Below are 26042 nucleotides of genomic sequence, written 5' to 3' on the forward strand. Positions count from 1 at the left end.
TAGAAGATTAGCTGTTCTTGAATGCACCCTTGCATACCTGTTGTTTTTTGCGAAACAAGCTTTTTTTTCTTCCCAATTTTCTGTGTGCTTCCAGTTTTTGGAAAAAGAAGGGAGCTGAATGGGAAGTGGAGCAGCCAGGACATGAGTCTGCTCCCACTATGCCAGCCCTCCTCCCCCATGCTGTCTGTGTATCAAATACATATCTTATGTGCATTCAAAGAAGCTGTGTGACAAAATCCATCACTATAGAACAAGCTATATTACATTGTAACTTTTCAAGAAAATGTGGTGGCAAATTTTACCCTAGAAAACATTTTAAATAAGGTAAACATCACAAGTTTATTTCAAACCTTTTTGCTTCCCAGGCTGTTATTGACTGTGTAAACTGCTGTGGATAGAAGCAGAGGAAATTGCATTGTAGGAGCTGTTGGCTGGTTTGCCCAATGTGTTGAAAATAGTAGTTTATCATGTGTTGGCCTAAGGAAGGAGGAGGTCATTGAATGTTTTGATGAAAATGAATGCTTTTATGTAATAATCTTAAGCTTTTCTGGAAGTATTTCAAATACATTAAAATGTCATCCTCCTTACGTCCTAAAAATACAAAATTTCAACTATCCTCCTGGGTGCCAGTTCTTGTTTTTACTTGTCATTTCCAAGTACAAGCTTTAGAATAGGAGAGGAGTTGGATTAAATGTTTTCATCAAAGTTTCTGCAGAATTTGATCTTTTTTTTTCAAGCATTCTCTATTCATGTGTAATTAGAAATTTTGGTTGGAGTTAGAGAGAAAGTGCTCCTCTCCTGTTTGCCCCTAAAATGCCTTCTGTGGCTGGCACTGGACCAGGCCAAAGTCAGGAGCCAGGAACTCAATCCAGTTCTCCCACGTGGGTGGCAGGAACCCAGTTACATGAGTCCTCGTCTGCTGCCTTAAGCCTCCCAGGTTCCACATCAGCAGGAAGTTGGGCTCAGGAGCTGGAACTGAGTACCACAAAGCAGATGTCCCTACTGGCCAGATACATTGGATGGTGTGTCTTCTCTCCTTTATTAATTTTTAACAACTTTAACTTGAACTCATTTTGTGTATAAAGTCAAGTGATAAATTATAGTTGTTACAGGAAAGAAGTATGGGATCTCACCGCTGAGTAGGTGACTTGATGAACTGGAGGCTAAATTAAAGGCAAACTTCAGTTGGAAATGTTGATTAGGGGCTGGTGTGATGGCTCAACTGGTTAATCCTCAGCCTGTAAGTGCTGGGATCCCATATGGGTGCTGGTCTGTATCTCGGTTGCTCCACTTCCCATCCAGCTCCCTGCTTGTGGCCTGGGAAAGCAGTCAAAGATGGCCCAAAGCCGTGGCACCCTGCACCTGCGTGGGATACCTGGAAGAAACACAAGGTTTCAGACTGGCTCAGCTCTGGTGTGCTTTGGAGAATGAACTAGTGGATGGTGGATCTTTCTGTCTCTCCTCTCTGTAAATTTACTTTTAGTGAAAAGAAATGTTTACTAGAATTTCAGTCCATTTTGGAAGAATTAAAATGGTGAATCTTATTTCCCATAAAGGGTAGTTTTTACATGAAAAGACAAAACAGTTTTTATTTATTTATTTTTTTAAGATTCATTTATTTACTTGGAAGGCAGAGCAACAGAGTGGGAGTGAAGGAGAAAGAAAGAAAGAGATTTTCCATCTGCTGGTTCATTCTCAAATACTTGTATCAGCCGGGGCTGAGGCAGGACAGAGCCAGGAGCCTGGAACTCTGTCTTGGTTTCCCAGTAGGCGTCAAGGGCCCAAACTCAGGCTGTCTTGCACTGCTTTTCCAGGTGCCTGAGTGGGGAGCGGGCTCAGAAGCCAAGCAGACAGGGTGTCAAGGGCTGCTTAGCCTGTTGTACCACAATGCTCCACCTCCTCTCTATTTTAACTCTTGTGACTAACACTGATAAGGAGATAATATTTCATGAGCTCACCACTTGGTGTGTGAAAAAATGATTTTTTTTAAAACATAAAATATCTTAAAGCAGCAAACAGGCAGATAACAAGAACTGAAGAGTCACACAATGTAACTCAGATAGGCAGCATTGTTACAGACTCAGCTACACTGTGCCCTGAAACAACCTTACCTTTTACCAGGGCTGGCTGGCTGGCTGGTCTTGTTCTCACTTGCTATCCCACCCAAGATCCAGCTGCATGACTGAGAGACCACTGAGCGCACCTCAAAACTGGCTATGATTGTGATTTATTGGCTGCTGTAAGTGGGGTGCCTCCCATAAGCTGCCCAGTATATCTGCACACCTGAGATAAGTTGTGAGCTTCCCTTGCAACTACGACGCTGCCAGTTCAGTTTATGAAAACAGGGGAAGGAAAAGAATCAGCACTTGGCTCTTGGGACACAAGTGCAGTCAAGTCCACGTAGGTAAAGTGCCTTTTTTCCCGGGAGCCCCCGGCACTTCGGCCTTCTCTCTGTAACAGCACAATTGTGCTAACACATCATTTTCAAAAATTTAAAACCATCACTCGGGCCCGGCGCGGTGGCGCAGTGGTTAAGGTCCTCACCTTGCACGCCCGGAATCCCATATGGGCGTCGGTTCTAATCCTGGCAGCCCCTCTTCCCATCCAGCTCCCTGCCTGTGGCCTGGGAAAGCAGTCGAGGACGGCCCAAAGCTTTGGGACCCTGCACCCGTGTGGGAGACCCAGAAGAGGCTCCTGGCTTCAGACCGGCAGAGCATCAACCGTTGCGCTCACTTGGGGAGTGAATCATTGGACGGAAGATTTTCCTTTCTGTCTCTCCTCTCTGTATATCCACCTTTCCAATTAAAAAAAAAAAAACATAAATCTTTAAAACCATCACTTGTGCAAACATAAAATGAAAACCCACTTAAGATTTTGTTCAGCTAATTAATGAGGTACACAGGAAAATGCTGACTCCAAAGAGGAATTAGCGATAAAGGTCCAAAGGAAAATTCATAGGTCAGGAAGGATGACTGAATTTGCTAATACATGCCACAATGGCCAACTAATTAATATATGAGACAAAAAATACTTATTGAGTTGATGCTATTTTTTTTTTAATCTGGCAGAAGTTGCTTACATTTCTATTGGAAACCATTCTTTTTCATTGCTATCAACAATAATCTTCTGCATTATCATTTTTTTTCCACTAGCTAACTTAGGGCTGTCAATAGCACAGCCACTGGCGTTGTGGCAAGCTAATCCTCTGCCTGTGTTGCTGGCATCCCGTTTGGATGCTGGTTCAAGTCCTGACTGCTCCACTTGTTAACCCAGCTTCCTGCTAATGTGCCTGAGAAAGCAGTGGAAAATGGCCGGAGCCCTTGAGTGCCTGCACCCACAAGGAAAACCTGAAAGAAGCTCCTGGCTCCCAGCTTTGGAATGGCCCAGTTCTGGCAGCCATCTGGAGAGTGAACCAGTGGTTGGAAGATGTTTCTTTTCTGTCTCTCCCTCTCTCTGTGTAACTCTTTCAAGTAAAAATAAAATACAATCTTAAAAATCAAAACAAAACAAAGACTGAGGGTTTGGGAGGGGCTAGGAGAATCCCAGAGCCTATGAAACTGCATCATAAAATAATATATATACAAGAGTAGGAGCTTGGAGGGTTTGGGGTGGTTTTAAAAATGCCTGAAACAATTGCCTTATTTGTGGAATAATGGCATGGTTTCAAAGTTCCTGGAGCTGGGCTCATGACAAAACATTCTATCTAAATAATCCCCCATACTGCCATCTATTGCTCCCTGCGGTAGTGGTGGTGGGTGGCAGGGGAGGCAAACGTAATTTGCAACAAAACCTGCCATGAAAGAAATCTGTTTCTAACCGGGCAGCCCTTCTATGGGGAGTGTTGGGCTGTGGTTAGACTGTGGGGCTAGATCTGAAGGGAGGGTAGGTGAAAGCCAGTGGGGATGCCACGGAGGAGTCGTGGAGGATCCCTGCTGGCCTGCAGGCCTTGATGCCAAACTCTCGGCCATCTCCTGGGAGCTGACTTCCTCCTCCCTACCCTGCAGTTAGTTCCCTTTGTAGTTTTAACTCTGTGGCTCCCAGCAAAGCCCCCCAACTAGACCTCTAAGTGAATTCTTCCCTCTCCGAGTTCTCCACTGTCCTGAGCCCACACAGCGCTCTCATTTCCCACTTTTCCCCGCGTTGCATTTGCCTCAAAGGGTTCCTGTACCATCACCATAAGCAGTAGCAGCAGCTCCGGACACCCCCACCATCCCGACGCCACCTCCCAGAGCCCACTCCGAGGTGTGGAGTGCTCCCTGACCTGCAGAGAAAAACTCTCAAACACACACCGTGTCCTTTTCCGTGGTGCTTCTTTATTATCCTCCATCTTCTCCCTCCGTTCCGCACAAGCTTCACAATATATACATTTCACCATCCAATCAACATTAAGGTCAATACAGCACGCGTAAAGCGCACCAATCATAACGCAGAGTACTAACCCTGCACGCAGTGAGCATGCGCCAGGGGCCAATTAGGCTGAAGTTCCGGATTCTGCTAGGCCTCTTCCTCATGACCCTGGCATACAGCCAAGGTGTCATCTTAGGGCTGAGCAGCCGAAGCTGCCCTACAGAGGCCTATTTTGCTTGGTTACACCTGTGGATCCTTAAGTCTCTCTCCAGGCACCTGTTCCCAACCCCGAATTAGTCTCCAGTCTCATTGCTGGGATGCATTTGCTGGCGTCTGACCCTTCGTCCATGTCCTTAGCACTCAGGTGGCCTCATGTACGTCCTTGCCACCCTTCAGGTCTTGGTTTGCTTCCCTGTGTACCGCCCTGACGTTCCCAAGGTGGCTGTCTTGTTCCTCCTTCCTCTACAACTCTGTTCTCTGCTGGTCCAGGCCACCTGGGCAGGTCTCCTGGGAGATCCTTTCTCGCCCTCTCACCTGGCCTGGAGGCAGCCTCAACCCAACTCCCTTAAGATTCTCACATCCTCCTTAGCCTTCTCCCGTCTGCTCCTTCCCCCAAGAGTGCTTCCCAAAAGCCAAGAGTGGCTGGGACCCTTGGTTCCTTCTCCACACCTCGCGTAGACCTTTCCTCCCTGGCGCATTTGCTGACTCTCCAACTTGCTAGGTGGGTCTCCCTTTCTTTAGGCGAACTTAGCGAGGGGGGTGGGGGGTGCGTGGGGCGCTGTTCCTGGCAGGTGCAGCTGGCCGGGAATTCGCCGTGCCGGTGGCTTGCGCACTAGGTCTGGTAGCAGGAAGGGCCGGTGCACCGTTGCCTCTCGAGGGCTCCGTGGTGCCCTCGGCCCCCAGCGTGCTGCCGGAAGCGGCCAGACCGGCCTCCTCCCGCGGCGCCCGCCGTCTTATCTGGGCGCCTCCAGGGCCTCGGGAGGAGTTGCGGGCGCGCCCGGAGGGAGGCGGCAGCGGCATGGGCCGGGGCCCCCGGGTCGCGGGCCTTCCACCTCGCCGCCTGCTGTCTCTCCTGCTACTGCTGGGTCTGGCATGGGGTGCAGCCGGATCTCCGGGCACCGACGGTGAGTACGAGGAGGGTTCCGGCGCGACGAGAAACCCTAGCTGGGTGCGCCGGCTTGACCCTCGCGGCCGCCGGGCACGCCCGGGACGCTTCCCTGCCTCTACTTCGTTCGGGCGTGGAACGCGAGTGGGGCGGGCTCGGGCTCTGTGGGAGCCCAGGGAGCGGGGGCGGAGCCGCTCCAAGAGGCGAGGGTTTGGAGGCGGCCTTGCCCTGGGAGCCTGCACCTGCTGCTGTCCCGGACGCCGGCGGCAGGTGGGTGGTGGGGGCTGGGCTCACGCTGCCCCGCGAGGGCCGCGCCCGGGCGCACAGGGCGTGGAGAGCGCTGTGACACCGGGGTGGGGCAGGGACTTTTTGCAGGACATACTCCGGCCCCGGTGCAATTTGCCTTCTACCTTTGATTTCATCATCTTGCTGGAGAGCCAGGGTGCTAAAGATAGTGAGAAAGGAGGATAAGAAATACATGTTTCCAGAAACACAAAGTTTATTCATTCATCCACTCATTCGACAGGCGGCCTGTGCCGGACGTGAGCATGCGGTGGCCGTTGCTGCGAGTTCGCTTCCCGGCGGGAGGCAGACAAGTCAGTAATACATTTCCAGGCAATTCCAGATGCTGAGCGTGGTAGTAGGAGGGTTCAGGCTCGCAGAGGTCCTGGCCCTCACTATCCCCGGAGGAAGGCGGGAGGCTGTGAGTGCCCTGAGGGGAAGGTTTCATTTGGCTGGGGCATGGAGAAGGTGTGGTGTCTGGGCTTGGGCCAGAAGGACAGGCACACTGGCTCAGAGCAGAAGGCAGGAAGTGTGGAGGGAATTAGGGTGGGGCCTGTGGCTCACCCTGTGTGAAGGAGGCTGATGGGAAATGGGGGGGAAGGGCCGGGTGGGGTCCTAGCAGAGGCCAGAGGCCCTGGACTAGCAAAACCAGGCAGGCACGTACTCTTCTGGGTGGTGGGAAGCCACAGGAAGTGGCTGCAGGCTGTTGTACAAGAAGTGATATCCGAATAAGCCAACCTCCCCCATGAAATGGTGATCCTAAGTGGAAGGGAATTTACTTGGCAGGAGCCGCTGGGAGCTCTCTCCCCGAAATTCTCAAGAACCCGTGGCTGTCACCCCCCAAGGTGTTTCTTCCTAAAGAACCCTTCTGCAGGAGGTCATTCTTCAGGTAGTGGGAGGCTCAGGGAGGCACCCCTTCTTTGCTGGGCTCTTTCTCTCACAGCAGTGTGATTGAAAGCCTGTGGAGCTTGGGGTGGGATCTCTCTGTGACCCTGTCAGATATAGTCCCATGGTTGAGGGGGTGATTTTGGCGGGAGGAGCTCAGGGTTACCTGGTTTGAACCCCCTTCCGCACCGTACAGCCTTGCAGAAGGGGGTCGTCAGCAGGTTTCCTTCGTTCGGACCTGGACCACATAGAGGAACAATCGGAGGCCGGTGTTGTAATAGCAAGCCTGAAAATTCTGAGGGCTTGACCAGCAGTAAGGAAGGACAGTGGGAGAAGAGATGTGGATGTGACTGTGAAACGGAAGAGGAAAGATGACACCTGAGTTCTGGGCCTGGGTGTTTGGGTGTTTGGGTGTAGGAGGAGGAGAAAGATTGGGAGAGAGGCTGGTCACTGAGCAGAACATCCTGAGTTTGAGACGCTTCTGTGCCGCTGCAGAGATGAGATCAATAGAACTTGGACTGTGGCCAGAAGGTGTGTCCAGGGAGTGTAGGCGTGATGGCTTCTCGACCCTGCAGGTTGAAAGTTTAGCAGGATTGGGCCTGGCGCGGTGGCGCAGGTGGTTAAAGGTCCTCGCCTTGCACGCCCGGGATCCCATATGGGCGCTGGTTCTAATCCCAGCAGCCCCGCTTCCCTGCCAGCTCCCTGCCTGTGGCCTGGGAAAGCAGTTGAGGACGGCCCAAGGCTTTGGGAACCTGCACCCGCGTGGGAGACCCGGAAGAGGCTCCTGGCTTCGGATCGGCATAGTATCGGCCCGTTGCGCTCACTTGGGGAGTGAATCATCGGACGGAAGATCTTCCTCTCTGTCTCTCCTCTCTGTATATCCGCCTTTCCAATGAAAAAATAATAAAAATAAATCTTTAAAAAAAAAATAAATGACCTAGTCTCAGGTATGTTATCACAGAAACAAATAGACAAACAAAAAATGGACTAAATCCTGCTAAACTTTTTTTTTTTTTTTTTAAAGATTTATTTTTTTATTATTTTTTCATTGGAAAGGCGGATATACAGAGAGGAGAGACAGAGAGGAAGATCCTCCGTCCGATGATTCACTCCCCAAGTGAGCGCAACGGCCGATACTATGCCGGTCCGAAGCCAGGAGCCTCTTCTGGGTCTCCCACGCGGGTGCAGGGTCCCAAAGCTTTGGGCTGTCCTCGACTGCTTTCCCTGGCCACAGGCAGGGAGCTGGAAGGGAAGCAGGGCTGTCCGGGATAGAACCAGCGCCCATATGGGATCCGGGGCGTGCAAGGCGAGGACCTTAACCACTGCGCCACCGCGCCGGGCCCGAGACGAGGTCATTTATAAAGAATAGATTTTATTTGGTTTCTAGTTCTGAGGATGGGGGAGTTCAAGAACAAAGTACTAACACGCTGGGCATCTGGATGTGGGCAGGGCCTCCTGGCTGAGTCATAACTCGGTGGTGAGACAGGGGACAGGAGGGAGAGATAAGGGAGAGGGGAGGAATGGGGTAGGGGTGCATTGTAGCTCAGCACTCTGTTACTCTTAGAAAGCCATCGATGACGTCATAGGGGTTCTCCCTTATGACCTTGTCTAATCCTAGTAACCCCCAAATGTCCCACCCCCAATTCCTTTAGCCTGTGAATTTTTTTGGAGGGCCAACGCGGTTGAACCAGAACTACCATTAAGGACAGACTCCTGGGGGAAATCAAGTTGAGACAGTAGATGCAAGAAGAGAAGAAGCAAACTAGAGGAAGAAGAGAAAGCAGCAGTGGATAGGTGTCCGGACCCGGCTGGTAGAAACCAAAAGTAGCCTAGTGGCTAAAGTCCTGGCATTGAACACGATGGAATCCCATATGGGCGCCGGTTCTAATCCTGGGGGCCCCCCGCTTCCCATCCAGCTCCCTGCTTGTGGCCTGGGGGAGCAGTCAAGGATGGCCCAAAGCCTTAGAACCCTGCACCTGTGTGAGAGATCTGGAGGAGATTCCTGGCTCCTAGCTTTGGATTGGCCATTGTGGCCACTTGGGGAGTGAATCAAAGGACAGAAGATCTTCTTCTGTCTCTCCTCCTCTCTCTATATCTGCCTTTCCAATAAAAATAAATATCTTAAAAAAAAAAAAGAGGGGAAAGGCAGGGGTGGAGGTTATTGCTGGGTGTGAGAGAGATCACAACAGATCTCTAGGATGTATTAAGAAATCTTTATTAACCAAGCTTGGGGATGGCAATGCCCACTAGAAATTAGCAAATGACAAGACCACATGGCAATCCAGTCTGAGTCGAAACCCTGGGAGAAACAAATGGTCATCGCCATGAAGTCCATCCATTAGTGAAGACATATGTTCCAGCTTCCTCAGAAATGTAAGTTATCCTAAGAGAGGTGTAGCAAACAATCAGGACACAGTTACAAAGCTGTAAACATTCACCTTTTCCTGGCTTCTCTGTCCACATTCCAGTACCACTAGGCCTCTCCTCTCCTGGAACTCTTGAAAGTGCATAAATTAGAGATACAAAGCATCTTAGCGTTTGCATCTTCACCGACTCTCCCAAGTGGTGAGCAGAGGGTGAGGAATGCAGACATACAGGGATCGTGTTCAGGGGCTACCTGTCCTCGGAGTCTGTCCACGGGAAGCCAGAGAACAAGCAGGTGCTGGGGAGCCTGAGAGTTGGAGCACAAGAGTGATGGGAGCATGTGACCTGGAGAGCGCGGCCCTCTGATGGGCCTATGGGGGCTTGCAGGAGGAGTGGTTATGCACCAATGCAATACTGCCCCCTCTCAGGTTCCAGGTGATAGGTGAACCTGACATGTGGTCAGAAAGGACCACTTGGGGGTGGGGGAGGAGTGGCTTCCAAGCTCTTGACCCTGAATTAGCTGTCTAAGACCACAATAGGTTGAGAAAAAGGCTTTGGCTTTGGTGACTGTAGGCCATGGTGGCTCAGAGTTGGCTGAGGCTGTGTGTCAGGTGTACCGGCTCTAGAGGCAGGGCAAATATCTGGGCTGAATAACAGTATTTTTTTTCCATTTGATAGGCAGAGAGAGAGAGTCCTTATTCTCTAGTTCTATCTCCAAGTGCACACAAGAGCCAGCACTGGCTGGGCCAGGCTTAAGCCAGGGATCTGGAACTCAATTTGAGTCCTCTTTGTGGCTAGGTGGTGGGGACACAGATCCTTGACCCATCACCTGCCTGCTCCCTCCTAGCGTGCACATTGGGATGGAGAGGAGAGCCTGGATATGAACCCTGGCACTAGATTATGGGCTGCAGGTATCCAAAGCAGCATCGCAACTATTGTGCCAAGTGCCTGTCCTGGCTCTCGCTTTAAACAAATTCAAAGGAAAAGGAAGGTCGTTCTCATTTGGGCTGGCCTGGTCTGTACCTGGGGACGGTACAGAAGGGCGAGCACAGATTATACTGAGGAACACTATACCGCAGAGGAGGAGAAACAGAATGCGAACACAAATGAGATTTAACAGAGCTCAAGTCAGGTAGGGGAGGGAGGAGAGGAATGGGGAACTGCTGGTTCCCTTTCACAGCTGTCTACTAGTGCCTATTTCAAAACTGATCCAGTTGCCCTTGCTTCTGGGAAGTTGTTAGCACTTTTGATTTCTTTTTGTGGCACCAGCAATACCGTGCCCAGGGCCTTGTCATACACCTAACGCTGTGACACCATGAGCTTATTTAGTAGACAGAGAACTCAGAGAACTCAGGCACTGGGACTGTGATTTGGACAGGGAGGAAATACAACCTGGAAATTCACTGAGACCACCCTGATGAGAAGGGAGTCGCTAGCAGGGGAGATAACCGCCCAGGACATGGGTCTCTAACAGAAACGAAGGCAGGCAGTGGGGGAGGGAGGGGATTAGTGGCTAGGAAAGTCTACTGGTAAGGAAAGGGGCGGGCTTTTGGCAGGAGAAGCTGGAGATGGCCTTGGCAGTACCAGGCATCCTGTGTGATTGGTTAATATGGGGCCTTATTTGGCTTTCTTGGGCCAGTCCTTAAGTTGGAAGTGGGGGTAAAAACTAGCACATCTGGCCGTCATTAAGTCCAACCCTTCCGGGGCCGATTGCTACAGAGCTTGTGGTTTGAGTTCCTGGACGGATTGCTGCAGACCGTGGGCCAGAGTTCTATTTATATATATAGTCTGACATTGTCCATTTTTATATCCAGCCTCTCCACCGGGTCACTGGTGCTAAGTGGCATTTAACTAGTGAAGGAGATGTTTCTGGAAAGGGGAGCTCTAGTCGAATGGTCTGGGTGTGAGTGAAGTATGGGAGGATAATTGGAAGAGCAGGAGGGTGGTGGCGGGTGTGGGGGTGGGTGTGGTGCCAGGCCCCAGGGGGACCCAAAGGTGAGGAATGAGCCAGGAGGGTGGAACTCGTCTCTCCTGTTTCTTCACCTTCCGCTGGCATTGCTGTGCTTCTGGGAGTGGCTTGGGACTTGTTGGCTCAGGCCTGGCTGGGTTCAGAAGGCCAGAAGGAGAAGGCTCAGCGGCTTTGAGAATCAGGGGGAGTGCAGGGGTGGTGAGGGTTGTTCTTCCCACATGTGAAGTACGCCTTACTTCACTAGCCCTGCATGTCCCAGGCTTGGTCTGCACCCAGTCTTCATGACTCACAGCGGCACATTTGTTCTCCGGAATGGGGATGAGGAAGAGTGAATGGATGGTTTTGGAGTTACTTGAAGTTACTGAAAGTAATAGCGATCGAGTTTGTGAAGATTCCTCCCCATGCCCTGCCTTTCACCTCTAGGAACCATGTCTTGGGCATCTCATCAACCTTCTAGTTGGATCCCACACTGGGCCGGGGGAGGCAGGTGTTTAGCTGAATGGTTAGACTGCCATTTGGGATGTCTGTATCCCATTCAGGGCTGCCTGGGTTTGAGTCCTGTCTCTTCTGTGGATTCCAACTTGCTGATAGACACCTGGGAGGCAGTGATAAAGCTCAGGTCGTTGGGTCCTTGCCATCCACATAGGAGACCTTGACTGCGTTTCTGCCTTGCAGCTTTGTCCAAATGGCCCAGCCAGTCCCAGCTATTGTCTGCTTTTGGGTAGTGAACCAGTAGATGAGAGCTGTGTCTACCTGTCAAATAAAGCAATAATTTAAAATTTTTTTTAAATTTAAGAAAACCAATATTTAATTTTTTATTAAAGATTTATTTATTTTGGGCCCGGCGCGGTGGCGCAAGTGGTTAAAGGTCCTCGCCTTGCACGCCCGGGATCCCATATGGGCGCCGGTTCTAATCCCGGCAGCCCCGCTTCCCTTCCAGCTCCCTGCCTGTGGCCTGGGAAAGCAGTCGAGGACAGCCCAAAGCTTTGGGAACCTGCGCCCGCGTGGGAGACCCAGAAGAGGCTCCTGGCTTCAGATCGGCATAGTATCGGCCCGTTGCGCTCACTTGGGGAGTGAATCATCGGACGGAAGATCTTCCTCTCTGTCTCTCCTCTCTGTATATCCGCCTTTCCAATGAAAAAATAATAAAAAAAATAAATCTTTAAAGATTTATTTATTTTTATTAGAAAGGCAGATTTACACAAAGGAGAGACAGAGATCTTTTTCTACTGGTTCACTCCCTAAGTGGCCACACTGGCTGGAACTTAGCTGATCTGAAGCCAGGAGCCAGGAGCTTCTTCCGGGTCTCCTATGTATTTGCAGTGTCCCAAGGCTTTGGGCCATCCTCCACTGCTTTTCAAGCCATAAGCAAAGAGCTGGATAGGACATGGAACAGCTGGGACATGAATCAGTGCCCATATGGGATGCTGGTGTTTGCAAGGTAAGGATTAGCCAATTAAGCTATTGCACCCAGCCCCCGAAAACAAACTAATCTTAAAGCTGACTCGGCTGTCTCTAAAGCTCAGGGTGGTGAGTGGTCTGTTGGACTGGCTGTGTGGAGCAGGGTTGGGTCCTGAATTGCAAGGGAGAGGAAAGGTGTCCAGGCTGCTGGAGAATGAGTCAGATGTGATGATAAGGGGTGAGGGGAGGAGTACATTGGGTGTCCGTGGGGCAGTAGTGTTAGGGTGGAGCCGTGCCTTGATGGCTGCCAAACTCAAGACTCATCGTTGAGTGGAGTGCGGTTCTGGTCTGGAGGCTGAGCGCAGGGCCCACTGCCTGCAGATCTTGGTCATACAAGAAAGTGAACCAAAGGCGGCACAAGTCAGTTGAAGGGCCTCCCTGAGTGAAGGCTCAGGGCTCTGGCTGGGGAGTGTCTCTGGGTCCTGCACTGCAGGTGCAGCAGGCGGGGTGTGGATAGAGAAATGATTGTGCAGATTGCCCTTGAGGGTGATGCTGCTTGAGAGAGTGGGGAACTTTCCTGAAGTGTTTTAAAAGAGGTTATGTTCTGGTTTCTGTGGTCGTTTTATTTTTTGCCAGGGCTGTTGGACAGGAGAGAGTGTGAGCTTTCTCAGGTTCTTCGGTGCTCGAGAGCTTGATGCAGTTCCTTAATGACTGGGCGATTTCATGGGGAATGCCTTTTCTTGCTGAGTTGTGGGTCCCCTTGGCTTCCTTCCTCGGCCCACGGTCTCCATTTCCACATGTCTCTACAAGCTTACGAAACAGAATCTCCTGGTGCTTGTGCAGTAAATTAGTTGTGAATGACTAGGGATTAGGTCAAGACAGCTTCCAATTTGAGCATTCCACTTGTGCGTGAGACTGCCTTCATCTTTTGCCGGTGAACGAAATAGTTAGAGTGTCTTGTTCTAGTCCATTGACTTCCCCCACCCCCAGAAATGTGGTTATTGCTGTTTGTGGCGAAATAAGAGTGAAAGTAGTTCTGGGGGCCCCCATACCATCCTGAGTGGCAGGTCTTTTTAAGTTGCTATGGAGAGGCCAGGCAAGTGGGCCAGTCTGAAAAGGGGTGGAGGAAACTGACCTTCAACTTCTGAGTCAGGTATGCCCCAGAAAGCTGGGAAGTTGGGGAAAGAGGGAGAGTGTTTATGCAAATGTGGCTGGATGTGATGGTCTCTTTTCTTTTTATTTATTTATTTTATCTGAAAGGTGGAATTACAGTGAGAGGAGAGACAGAGAACTTCCATTTGCTGGTTCACTACCCAAATGGCCTCCTGGGCTTGTCCAAAGCCAGGCGCCAGGAGCTTCTTCTGAGTCTTCCATTTGGGTGCAAGACCCAGGCACTTGGGCCATTTGCTGCTGTTTTCCCAGACACATTAGCAATGAACTAGGTTGGAAGTGGAGAAGCTGGGACTCCAACCAGAGCCCATATGGGATGTTTTTGCAATGGCTTAACTCACAACACCACAACATTGGGCCCCAACGTAAAGTTATGATTCTTCCATGTTATGCAATGGTGCTGGTCCCAGATATGATGGTTTATTTATTTGTTTATTAAATTTCATTTTTGGTGCCATTTATATAGTTGATTAGGGTGAGACAGGTCCAGGATCAGGGAAAATGGGTAAGACCTTGGTTTCCACATTTTCTTTTCCTTTTTCTTTTTGTATCTGGGGGAAACAGACAAAGGGAAGAAGCCAGACCCAGCCTTTCAACTGCCTCAGTTCGTGGGGATGGGGAACAGCCACCGATGTCATCCCAAAGTCCCCGATGTGGAGCTTGCCTCAAGGGTTCTGCTCAAGTGTTTGGATAGTTTTGAAATGCTGTCAATCTCACAGATGCAAGGACGAGGATACCCTCCCAAGGTCCTTTGGCTGACACAGTCCACCTCTCAGTCTCCGTTTGCTCAGATATTTGCTGTCATGCATCACTGGGGTAGTTGATCCTCCTTCCTTTGAGTTAGTACCAGGTGTCTTCTGCAGACTCCAGTGGTCTGATATATCCTCCATGTGCTTCTGGGTATGCCATCCACTGCTCCGTCAAAGCCACTGAGGAGGTCCAGTTTTGACACATGGACTCCATTGTCAGACTACAGGTCTTGCAACTTTCCCCATAATTAGAGTTACGAGTCCAGCAATTTAGTCGGGGGGATTCTCAAAACTGTCTTGTTCGAGGTGATCTCAGACCTGTTTCTTGTGTGTGTGCCCCCCTATATGGGGTTCAGTTCATTCTGTCACCCACATCAGCCTATGTCCACACTGGTAGTTGCAGTTGCTAGCTCACATCTATTTCCAGCCCCATTTCTTACGCAAACCAATGGGTGCTGCAGCCCAACTCAGTCCTGCCTTCCACACAGTCGGCCCTCAAGTACACCACAGGGAGCTGCAGCCCAGTTAGAGCAACTCTCAGCCCCCAGCCCCCAACCCTGGTTTCTGTGTCTACCAGCATGTGCAATGGATTGGTCTGGTCTGTTCTGCCTCCCATTCAGCTCTCGTATGCATAATTGGGCCTTGAAGTCCAACTCATCCCAGCTGACTCCACCCTCCAGCCAATACTCATGCCAGTGCATACCACTACCTGTCTAGCCAGGTCCACCCCAGGTCCTGATTCTTATGCTTGCTAGTGGGAGTTGCAGCCCATCAGAGGGGTGCCCACAGTTTCCCTACTGGGCCCACTTCCAGACCTGAATCTTACACCCTCCAGGTGATTCTGCAGTCTGGCTTGACAGAATCTGCCCCCTGTCCCAGCACTTGCCAGCTGATGCTATGGTAAAACCCAACCAACCTGCTCTTATTCTGGCTCATGCCTGCACCAGTGTATACAGTCAGTTAACCCAGCCTAGCTCTCTCCCAACCCAGTTCACATGCAGGCCAACAGGTATTGTAGCTGTGCTGGGCCAGGTCTTCTAGTCCCAGCTCTCACACTCACCTTCAGGAGCAGTGGCCCAGTAGGAGAGTACCCACAGCTCCCCTACTGGGCTTGCACTGCTCATGCCACCAGGACTTGCATGTGTTGGTGTGCACAGTGGCCCAGTCTGGCATGGCCCATCTTACCTCGGCATTTGCCAGTGTCTGGCTCAGCCCAGTCTGTCCATAGTCCAGCTCATGCTGGTGGGTGTTGCTGCCCAACCTGGCCCAGCCAGCCCCCAGTCCTGGTCCTAATGTTTACTGGCTGGTGTTGTGGCCTGACGCAGTCTGTCCTGCAAACTGTCCTGGATCTCAGATTTGCTAGTGGGTGTTATGAATTGGCCCAGCCTGGCCCACCCCCAGACCTGAAGTACGTGTGTGTCGGTGAGTACTCTAACCTGGCCTGGTCTGAGCTGCTCCCAGTTTTAGTTTTTGAGCTCACCTGCAGGGAGTGTCCCGACAGAGGAGTTCCCCAAACTTCTCTATCAGATCTCCTCCCAGTGTCAGATCTCACGCACACCTGTGGGTCCTTGTCCGAAGCTGACCTAGTCTACCTCCTGTCATGGCAGGAACAGTGGCCTTGGCCAACTGGCTCATACCCATTCCGTTCTTGCTTTTGGGAGCTACAGCCTAGCCACACCTGGTCCACACCTAAACACAGCTCTCTGTCAGCTCAGCAGTAGCTGAGACCTAGCCCAGCCCATTCTATACCCAACCTTGCTCTCACAAGCACCAATGTGTGCTAGAGTCTAGCCCAGTCTGGTGCATGCATCCCAGATCCAGTCTATGTCCATGCCGAGAGGTACTTCAGCCATGTCCATCCCAGATGTCCATGCCCATTCCAGCCCCCACGCTCACCAGTGGAACTACAACCCAGTTGGGGGCTTCCCCTTAGCTCTCCTACTGGACCTGTTCCTAGCTACAGCTTTATTCCTGCCAGTGGTTGCTCTGATCCAGCTCAGAATAGTTTATCCCCCATCTTGACCTTTGGATGCTGCAGTCTGGCCTGACCTGCCCTGCCCCCAGTCCCAAGTCTTGCTGGCAGGTGCTACAGCTGAGTTCTGCTCAATCTACTCCCATCCCTGACTCAAGCACACAGGTAGGTATGATAGCCCAGCCCAGCATGACCCGTACACTAACTTGGCTCCTGCATTTGCCAGTGAGTTAAGGTTGGCCTGGCCCTGCTCAGTCGACCCCCTCCAAAACCAACCTACATGTTTGCTGATGGTTAGAGCTATCCTGTTCAATCTGACCAACACCCAGGCGTAGATCACATGTTCACCAGTGGACCCACCAGATGAATTTCTCAAGTTCTCCCACCACGCTTGCCCCCAGACCCACACCCCACATGTGCCAGTAGCTGCTAGGCCCTTAGCCAGCATAGTCTACACCTTCTGTCCCAGCCTATGTATGAGGTGGTAGATGTTGCAGCTTGCCTGCCTGCCTTACACCCTATTCTTGCATGTGCCTGTGGGTGCTGCAGTTTGGTTTAATCCAACCTGTACTCAATCCCAGTACCCATGAGTGTCAAGGGGTTCTATGGCCATGTCTAACTTAGCCTGTCACCATCCCCAGCTCTTAAGCAAATCAGTGGCTATTGCAGTTCCACAGGGGTGGGCCCACATATACCTCCACAGATTCTGTCCCAGACCTGATTCCCTTGTGTGCTAGGTAGTGTCATGGCCCAGCCCTCATTGCCAGTTCCCAATTTTGACTTTTGCTGGCGGGCACTGTGACATAGCCCTTTTAGGCAGTCAGACTCCTAGCCCCAGCCTTAGTGTGTGCCAGTGAGTGGTATTTGGAGGTGGTCGATGCTAACTACTTCAGCTCCGGTCCCTTATGTGGGCTGGTGCTCCCATCTGACCCTTAATGTCCTGTTTTCATCTCCAAACTGCTCAGTTTCTGCCCGATTGCTTACCTGCAATCACAGTGGCCCTGCTGAAGGAAGTGCCTCAGGATTCATTCCTCACCTGCAACACACTCCCTCGCTGGTCCTCTCTCCCACAATCTACCCATCCCCTTCCCTGAACAATCTGCTCTCCCTCCCCTGCTATGGTAGCAGATGTTCTTGCAGGCCCCAGTGGGCTGCCATATCTTCTGTTTGCATTTGGGTATGCCCTCCTTTGCTTTTTCTGAATCACAGAGGAGGCTCTGATCTGTAAGCACAGGGACCTTACCTACGCAAGGCCCTCAGAAGTCATCCCTTACCTGTAAGGCCTCAAGTCCCTGCAATGCCCCCACCTATGCCATCCTCTGACCACCTGTGTGCCCAGACCCTCAGCACTTGGTGCCACTGGGGCAGACCTAGGCAGGCGACCCCAGGCCCTGCCGGATGACACCCCCGCCCCCACCAACTCCCTTGGGACTCAGTGGCCCAGCATGCCGCTTGAAAGGGCCTAGATATGATGATTTCTAAAATGTCGGCCCATGAGCAGGTCAGCGTCCTTCCACACAGTACATCTGTGCAGTTCTCTACTGCCCTTCCCAGTAGTATAATTGGTATTGGTTAATTAACCGTCGGCATTGGTACTTTTGTTTATTTGGGAACAAACAGTTGTTAAGTGGCTGTTACAGCAAGACCTAACAGAGTCTAGTGACATTAAATGTAGTAACTCATCTACCCTTCAGTCTTGCACATGAGGGGTGTGCATGCTCTCGGAGGTAGAGCATCAAGGGTTACACTCACAGTGAATGGCAGAGCCAGGCCCATAACGCAAGTGTTTTTAACCACAGTGCCCAGTGCCAGGCACTGCAGAGTGTAGGACTGTTTCTAGGGGTAACAAGATCTATGGAAATAGACATGAATGTTCATTTGCATACATTTGCATGGTGCTTTAGAGTTCACACTGTATTTCTATTTCTCGCTGTAAAAAGTTTAGAAACTTTTTAAAAAAATATACATTTATTTTAACATGAGAGTCAGAGAGCAGTAGATCTTTTATCTTCTTGTTCACTCCTCAGATGGCTGCTGTGGCTAGGGTCGGGCCAGACCAGAGCCAGGAGCTTCAACTGGGTCTGCCATTTGGGTGGCTGGAGTCCAAGTATTTGGATTATCATCTGCTGTTTTCCCTGGTACAGTGGCAGGAAGTGTATCAGAAGTTGAGCAGCTGGGACATTAATCAGTGCCCATGTGACATGTCAGCATTGCAGGTGGCAGCCTTACCTGTTATGCCACAACATTGGCCTTTAAAACATTTTTTGGAAAATATTTACTTATATATTTATTTGAAAGGTGGAGCAACAGAGGGAGGGAGGGAGGGAGAAACAGAGAGATCTTCCATCCATTGGTTTGCTTCCCAAACTGCTTTACCACCAGGTTTAGGCCAGGCCAAAGCCAGGAACTAGGAGCCCTGTCTGGGCCTCCCACATGGGTGTCAGCGGCCCAAGCACCAGGGCCATCTTTTGCTAACTTCTAAGACTCATTAGCAGGCAGCTGGATCAGAAACAGAGCAGCTGGGACTTGAGCTGGTGTGCTGAATTGAGATGACAATGTTGTGAGTGGTTTAAGCGGCTGTGCTTCAACCATAGCATTTATTTACTTGGGATACAGAAAGACAGGTAAATAATGAACTCCCTCTGTTTCATTCCCCAGGTGCTGCCAATAGTTGAAACTGGGTGGAGACTGAAGCTGGGAGCCAGGGCCTTAATCCAGGTCTCCCCTGTGGATGGCAGGAGACCACTTACCTGAGCTGTCAGCTGTTTCCTTTTAGAGTCTGTACTGTCATGAAACTGGCATCTAGAGCCTAAGCTGGGTACTGGACCCGGGTTCTGTAATGAGGAATGCAGGGATCTTAGCGTACATTCTCAGTGCTAGGCTAAAAACCCACCCACTGCTTGATTCATTTGACAACATAGTCTCTATCTGATGGATTAACTGACAGTTCATGTCACATAACATTTTATCTTATGCAACAGAGAAGACTCCATCCAGACCTGGTTGAGACCCCTAAACCTATTTCATTCTTTCTTGGAGGTAGTTTTAGCTGGCTTAGGCATGGCAGATAGAGAATGAAGTATGACAAAAGACTTTACAAAAAGAATTTTTTTTAATTGGAAAGGCAGATTTATAGAGAGGAGAGACAGAGAGGAATGATCTTCTGTCCATTGGTTCAGTGCACAAATGGCTACAATGGCTGGAGCTAAGCTGATCCGAAGTTAGGAGCCAAGAGCTTCTTCTGGGTTTCCCATGTGGCTGTAGGATCCCAAGGCTTTGGGCCACCCTTAACTGCATTCCTAGGCCACAAGTAGGGAGCTGGATGGGAAGTAGAGCAGCCGGGATTAGAACCGACATCCATATGGGATCCTGGAAGTTGCAAGGCGAGGATTTAGCCACTAGGTACTGTGCCAGGCCAGACACAAAACTTTTTTTTTTTTTCAGATGCAAAACTTAATATCAAATCCATGATGAATTGGCTACTTCATCTTCAGTTGCTTTGGTTTCTGCCACTAAAATGAGCTGCTTGAAGGTAGTTTATCAACCAAAGGGGCCTATTTAGCTTGTGGCTTGGAGGCTGAAAGTCCAAGGCTGGGGAGCCTGCATTCATTGAGGTTTCTTGTGTCCTTTTCGCTGGGTCATCACCTGCTGAATAGCATCAAAGTGGGAATGTGTGCAGGGGAGAGAGATCTCTCCACCTTATGGGAAGTTCCAGTAGGTGAGTGAGAAGCTGTTCTTGCGCTTTTCATAACAACAGTCTTGTGAGAACTGACTCGACCCATGACCCTCTCTGAGGGCAGTGCCCCTACCAGCCTTCCTATCTCTCAACATGGCCACCCTGGGGGACCAAGCCTGCAGCACACCTGGCTTTGGGGACAAGGCATATCCAAGAATTTGGTAGCACCACGTATTTCTGGGCTGAGCCAGAAGCTGTTGAGCAGTGGCCTTGACTGAGGTTGGGTTCCTGCCTCTTGTATTGCAAGGTTTCTCCAGGAGTCTGCTTGGGCCCTTGAATCTCTAGAATTCTGAGGGCTACTCTGCCAGGTGCCACAGACCAGGCAATGATAGCTCAATTGGAAGCTTCACTTGAGCCTCTCTGCCCACCACCATCTCTTCTGCAAGTGTTAATGAAACCTTTGCTAGCCTGGCATCAGTGTGTCTTTTATCTGTTTATTTACTTTATCTATCTATCTTTCAATCATCTATGCCAGTGTAGGGAATATAGATTTGTTAAGCCAAATACTATTACATAGTAACTATTACATTTGGGTTATACTTCCACTGAATTGTTTTCTGTTTTTTTTTTTTTTTTAAAGATTAGTTTGTCTATATGAAAGGCACTTATATAGCTAGAGGGAGAGACAGAGAGAGCTCTTCCATCTGCTGGTTCACTCCTCAGATGGCTCGAATGGTCAAAGCTGAGCCAGTCCAAAGCCAGAAGCCAGGAGCTTCTTGCTGGTCTGCACATGGGTGCAGGGGCCCAAGCTCTTGGACCATCTTCCACTACTTTCCCAGACACAATGACAGGAAGCTGGATTGGAGGTGGAACAGCTGAGACTTCAACGAGTTGCAGCACCACAGGCAGTGACTTTACTCACACTGAATTTTTCTTACTGGGCCATGAAAACAGATGTCTTCAGAAAGAAGGCTGAGAACCTTACAGACAAGAGACCTTAGAAGCCATTTTATCCTTTCTCCTCAAACTGTGCTCCACTTAGGAGCTTATTAAAAGTGCAAGCTATAGGACTCCACCCAAATTCTACTAAATCAGAGCCTGTGGTTTATCAAGTTGAGGATCCCTAGGTAATTTGGAGACATTTAAAAATTTGCTATATCCATGTTTTTATAGATGTACAACAACACGACTGTGTTTTTGCATCTGAGATAGGATCCATCATTTAAGAAAAAAGAATTCCAAGGTTTTGATTGTATAGAATTTTGAATTGACAATGACCCATTTTAGATTTATTTTCCCTTATTTGAAAGGTAGAGAGAAAGAGAAATAAAACAAAAATATCCCATCTGCTGATTTACTCCCCAAGATATCTGTAACAGCTTGGACCAGGGAAGGCTAACACCCAGAGCCTGGAGAGGAAGAGACCTTAGTACCTGGGCCATCCATCGCCTGCTGCTTTTCAGGGTGTACATTAGCAGGAAGCTAGATTTGGAAGTGGAGTTGGGACTTGAACCCAGACACTCGGTGTGGGATATGAGTGTAGGTAATCACTATTGCAAATGCTTGCCCGTCATGGCACTGTTTTATGTGCCCCGTGTGGTGGCAGAGATCCAAGCACTTAAGCCACCACTGCTTGCTCTAAGGTTCTGTTTAAGCATGACTGTGGTTAGGAATCTAGCCAGGTGCTCTGACAGTGGGGTGCAAACATCTCAATCATGGCTTAACTGCTAGGCCACATGCCTGCCCATGTATTTTAATTACATTATTGCTTTGACAGATAAGATGACCTTTACAATTTTTACTTTTTTGAAATTTGTATTTTGTTTATGGTTTGAGATATACATTTTGTGACTATTCTTCAGTTACTTTGGTATTACTCCATAATAATCAATGGTTAATTCCATTTCTGTATCATCTTTTATTAAAACAACAGCAACCATGACAACAGCATGGCTGAAAGTATTTAAAAATCTCCCATCCTGGTTGGTTTTCTGCCTGGAGCAGCCCAAGGGCCAGGCTGTATTACCTGGGTAATAATGGGGTCAAGACCAAGATGAAATTCCACACCACAGAGGTTCTCCTCACTGAGCCACTCCTGAAATTACAGACACCGAGAGCGAAATGTAATATCCCCGTAGCCTTGGGTAGGGATTCTTGTATGTGGGCTGGACCTCGCCATCTGGTAGATTTGGAAGTTCTAGGCATTTTCCCCACCTGTATTGCTGCTGTTTATCTATGTAACTGGGATGCGATCATCCTGCTGGGACTCGCTGTTACTGTGTTAGTATCTTAAACACATTCACATTTTCCCTTGAAGGAAAATGGCTAGAGTAACATATTGGCAGACGTTTTCCTCACTCCCTTCATGTGACTGAATAGTATCAAGTCATATTTCAGATTCCTGTTTGCAGCCAGTCCAAATGATGCTGAGTGTCTACCTTGGGCTGTGATAGCACAGGGACAGCCAGCATTATCGCTGACCTTGAGTGACTCATTCGTCATTGGGAGGCTGGGAAGACAAAGCAAGGTCAAATATGGTGACAGATGGACCTGGTTGGTGTGGGATACACTAGAGTTAGGGGAGCATGGAGGGGGAGTTAGCTGTACTTTTCCTGAAGAATGGAGGGATAGAAGACAGCTTTGTGGCAGCTTTGTTCAACCCCTGCCTTTGATGTTGACTTTCTACATCAGAGTGCTGGTTTGAGTCCCTCCAGACTGCACTGTTTCTATAAAGATTTATTTATTTTTTATTGGAAAGTTAGATTAACAGAGAGAAGAAGAGAAAGAGAGAAAGATTTTCCATCTGCTGATTTACTCCCCCAGTGTCTGCAATGGCTGGAGCTGATCTGATCCAAAGACAGGAGCTAGGAGCTTCTTCTGGGTTTTCCATGTGGCTGCAGGGTCCCAAGGCTTCGGGCTGTTCTTGACTGCTTTTCCAGGCCACAAGCAAGGAGCTGGAAGGAAAGTGGAGCAGCTGGAACATGAACCAACTGGTACCCATGTGGGATCCTGGTACATGCAAGGCGAGGACTTTAGCTACTAGGCTACCATGCTGGCCCAACTGCCCTGTTTGTAATTCAGATCCCTGCTAATGTGACTGAAGGAGCAGAAGATGGCTCAAGTACTGGACTTTGCACCCACATGAGAGTCCAGGATGGAGTTCCTGGTTCCTGGCTTTATCCTGGTCTAGACCTCACTGTTGTAGCCGTTTGGAGTGAATCAGTGAATGGAAGATTTCTCTGACTGTCTGTCTCTCACTCTCTCTGTGGCTGTGCATTTCAAATACATGAATGAATGAATCTGATTTATTTATTTATTTTCCGAGATTTACTTATTTTTATTGGAAAGGCAGATTTACACAGAGGAGAGACAGAGAGATCTTTTTCCACTGGTTCACTCTCTAAGTGACCACAGTGGCTGGAACTTAGGTGATCTGAAGCCAGGAGCCAGGAGTTTTTTCCAGGTCTTCCACACAGGTGCAGTGTCCCAAGGCTTTGGGCCACCCTCGCCTGATTTCCCAGGCTACAAGAAGAGAGCTAGAAGGGAAGTGGAACAGCTGGGGTACGAACTGCCGCCAGTATGGGATCATGGCACATACAAAGCAAGGATTTAGCCACTGAGCCATTGTAGCAGGGCCCAAATGGATGAATAATAATAATAATAATAATAATAATAATAATGCCAGAATGGAAGAATGGGGAAGAACCCAGAGAGCATGTCACAGTCAGGGTGGGTGTTGAGATATAAAGGAGGGTGGGCGTGACATTGTAGGTAAAGGAAGCCTTTAGCTGGTGCATGGAAGCGTGGTAGTGTAGCCTGTTAGGTAAGAGAAGTTGGCCTGTTCTGCCTGGACAGTACCGTGTGTGGAAAACATTCGGGAATTGGAAGTCTGGAAGAATCCATCTGGATCAGTCTCTTAGAACATTGATTTCCAGAGGTTGATGCGGTATACCAGGTTAAGGCACCAGTTTATGATGTAGGTATTCCATATTGGTGCAGTTTGAGACCTAGCTACTCCATTTCTGATCCAGCTTCCAGATGATGTGGCTGGGAAAGTGGCAGCAGATGGCCTAAGTGTTTGGGCCCTGTACCTGTCAGGGAGACATGGAAAAAGCTCTTGGCTTCTGGATTTGACCTGGCACAGCCCTGGTCATTGCAACCATTTGGGAAATGAACCAGCAGATGGAAGATAGTATTTTTCTTCCTTCACCCTCACCCCCATAATTTTGTCTTTCAAATAAATTTAAAAAATCTTAAAATGAATTTCTCACCATGTAAAGGAATATTTGCACTTGGTTCTCTGGGTAGGGATGAGATTAGATGTGTTATATCTTAATTTTTCGTCTTCAAAGTTGGGTTCTCCATTGAAAATGTCTACTAAGGAATTAATATTTCATCTTGAATGTTTCTTTTCTGAAATATGCAATTTATGATTCAGACTTAGATATCTGCAAAACCTGCCACAAGTATGCTACATGCCAGCAAAGAGACGGGAAGAAGATCTGCATTTGCAACTATGGATTTGTGGGCAATGGAAGGATGCAGTGTGTGGGTGAGTCTCAACCTTGGGTTCAATCTGACCTTGCAATCAAGAAACACCATTCCCCAGTGCAAAAGGGTTGCAGTCTGTGGGGAAACACTGCTGTTTTGTCCACATGTTTTTATTACAAGTAGTTTTGTTGATCACAGTAAGTCTTTGTGTTACTGTTTGGATCTGTTCTTTCCCTGGAGTTTCCCTCGGGGTCATTGACCTTGGAGATCTGCAAACTCTGACCTCGTGCAGATTTCAAATCTCTTTTCAGTCTTGAGTTTAGCCAAAGTGAATGTTGTGCTTCTTTAGTATCCTGGTTCTTTTGACTTAATGCTAGTTACATTAGTATATTGGGGAAAAAGCAAAACACAGGTTTCTATTGGAGTTAATAGTTAATTGGTGAGATAATCAAATTGCTGCAGGTCTCATGTCTACCAGAATCCATCCTCTGCATATTTGGTAGTTGGAACCCTCTGGGGATTTAGATGACTTGAAGGAACACATGGACTTTTAGGCTGGAAGCCTTCCAAATGATCTCCTACCCCTTGACAGTCTGCTGTGCCATGCCAGTTAGACAGAGTTCAGGTGCAATGTACAGAGAGGAAGGGTGAATCAGTGTTTTAATGAACTCCCTGTTTGCTCTTGGTAACTTTGTTGCCAGTGAGTTTTGTCATCCACATGGGACACACTGAGAATTTTGTCTTGCAGGTGTGGATACATGGGGTATTCAGCCTCATTGTGAGATCTTCGTGAAGTTTTTTTTCTCCTTGAAGAAAAAAAATAAAAATTCAGTCTTGGGTTCAAGTCATAGTCTACTTTGCAGATACAAGTGTGTGTAGTCACACCCATTGCCCATTCTGCAGGCTGGCCCTGTGCCTTCTTTGTCCCTCACTTTTTTTTTTCTTATTTTCTAATATTTATTTATTTGAAAGAGTTAGAGAGAGAGGGAAAGATACAAAAAGATCTTCCATTCATTGCTTACTCCCCAGATGGTCAGGCAGGAGCCAGGAGCTCCATCTGGGACTCCCTTGTAGGTGTACATGGACCCCTGCCACCCATGTGAGATACCTGGATTGAGTTCTGGGCTCCTGGCTTCAACCCCACTTGGCCCCTGGCTGTCCCGGCACTTGGTGAGAGAACCGGCAGGTGGAAGATTCGTGTCTGTCTGTCTCCTTGTCTATCTGCCTTTTAGACAACTTTTAAAAAATGTAATTCAAAACGAATTGGGTCTCAGGAGTTTCTTCTGAATTTGAAGATGAGGGCAGAATGAACAACTGTGGCCCAAGAGCCAAATTTGATCAGCCTGGTCTTCTGCGTTTGTATGGAGTTTATTTGAAGTAGAGCTCATTGCTCATTAGTGTACTTCATGTTCATGATGCTGTGCTGCTGCGAGTGATTGCAATGGAGCCCTGAGGAAACAGGTGCTGAGCCCTGGGCTATAGAGGATGATGGGAGAGATTGACTTTCACTTTGCCCTTTCAGTTCTAATTGTTTGATTCCAACCAACCAGGGGAGCGGGTGTTAGGTCTAGTGGCTAGCCCTTGTGCCATAAAGGTAATTAGTTTTGGCTCCTGCCCACACTCCTGCCTCC

The 26042-nt window shown here is 49.1% G+C and overlaps 1 protein-coding gene across 7 annotated transcripts in view; it reads left to right on the forward strand.

The window, feature by feature from the left end:
• The first annotated feature begins 4544 nt into the window (after positions 1-4544).
• The window catches only part of SUSD1 (sushi domain containing 1), a 115967-nt gene continuing 94469 nt past the window's right edge, over positions 4545-26042 (forward strand). Inside the window, exons 1-2 of one of the 7 annotated variants that reach the window (XM_040963558.1) lie at positions 4545-5068; positions 24359-24472. In XM_040963558.1, coding sequence (XP_040819492.1) covers positions 24460-24472 — 13 coding nt within the window. In that variant the 5' untranslated portion in view covers positions 4545-5068; positions 24359-24459. Of the gene's footprint in view, positions 5069-5228; positions 5472-6426; positions 6624-8856; positions 8993-19695; positions 19963-24358; positions 24473-26042 lie in introns of those variants that run through there. The other 6 variants (XM_040963555.1, XM_040963553.1, XM_040963559.1 and 3 more) reach the window with 6 other exon arrangements.

This window comes from Ochotona curzoniae, unplaced genomic scaffold (assembly GCF_017591425.1).
Source record: "Ochotona curzoniae isolate NIBS_2020 unplaced genomic scaffold, NIBS_Ocur_1.0 scaffold_3208, whole genome shotgun sequence".
Taxonomy (NCBI): domain Eukaryota; kingdom Metazoa; phylum Chordata; class Mammalia; order Lagomorpha; family Ochotonidae; genus Ochotona; species Ochotona curzoniae.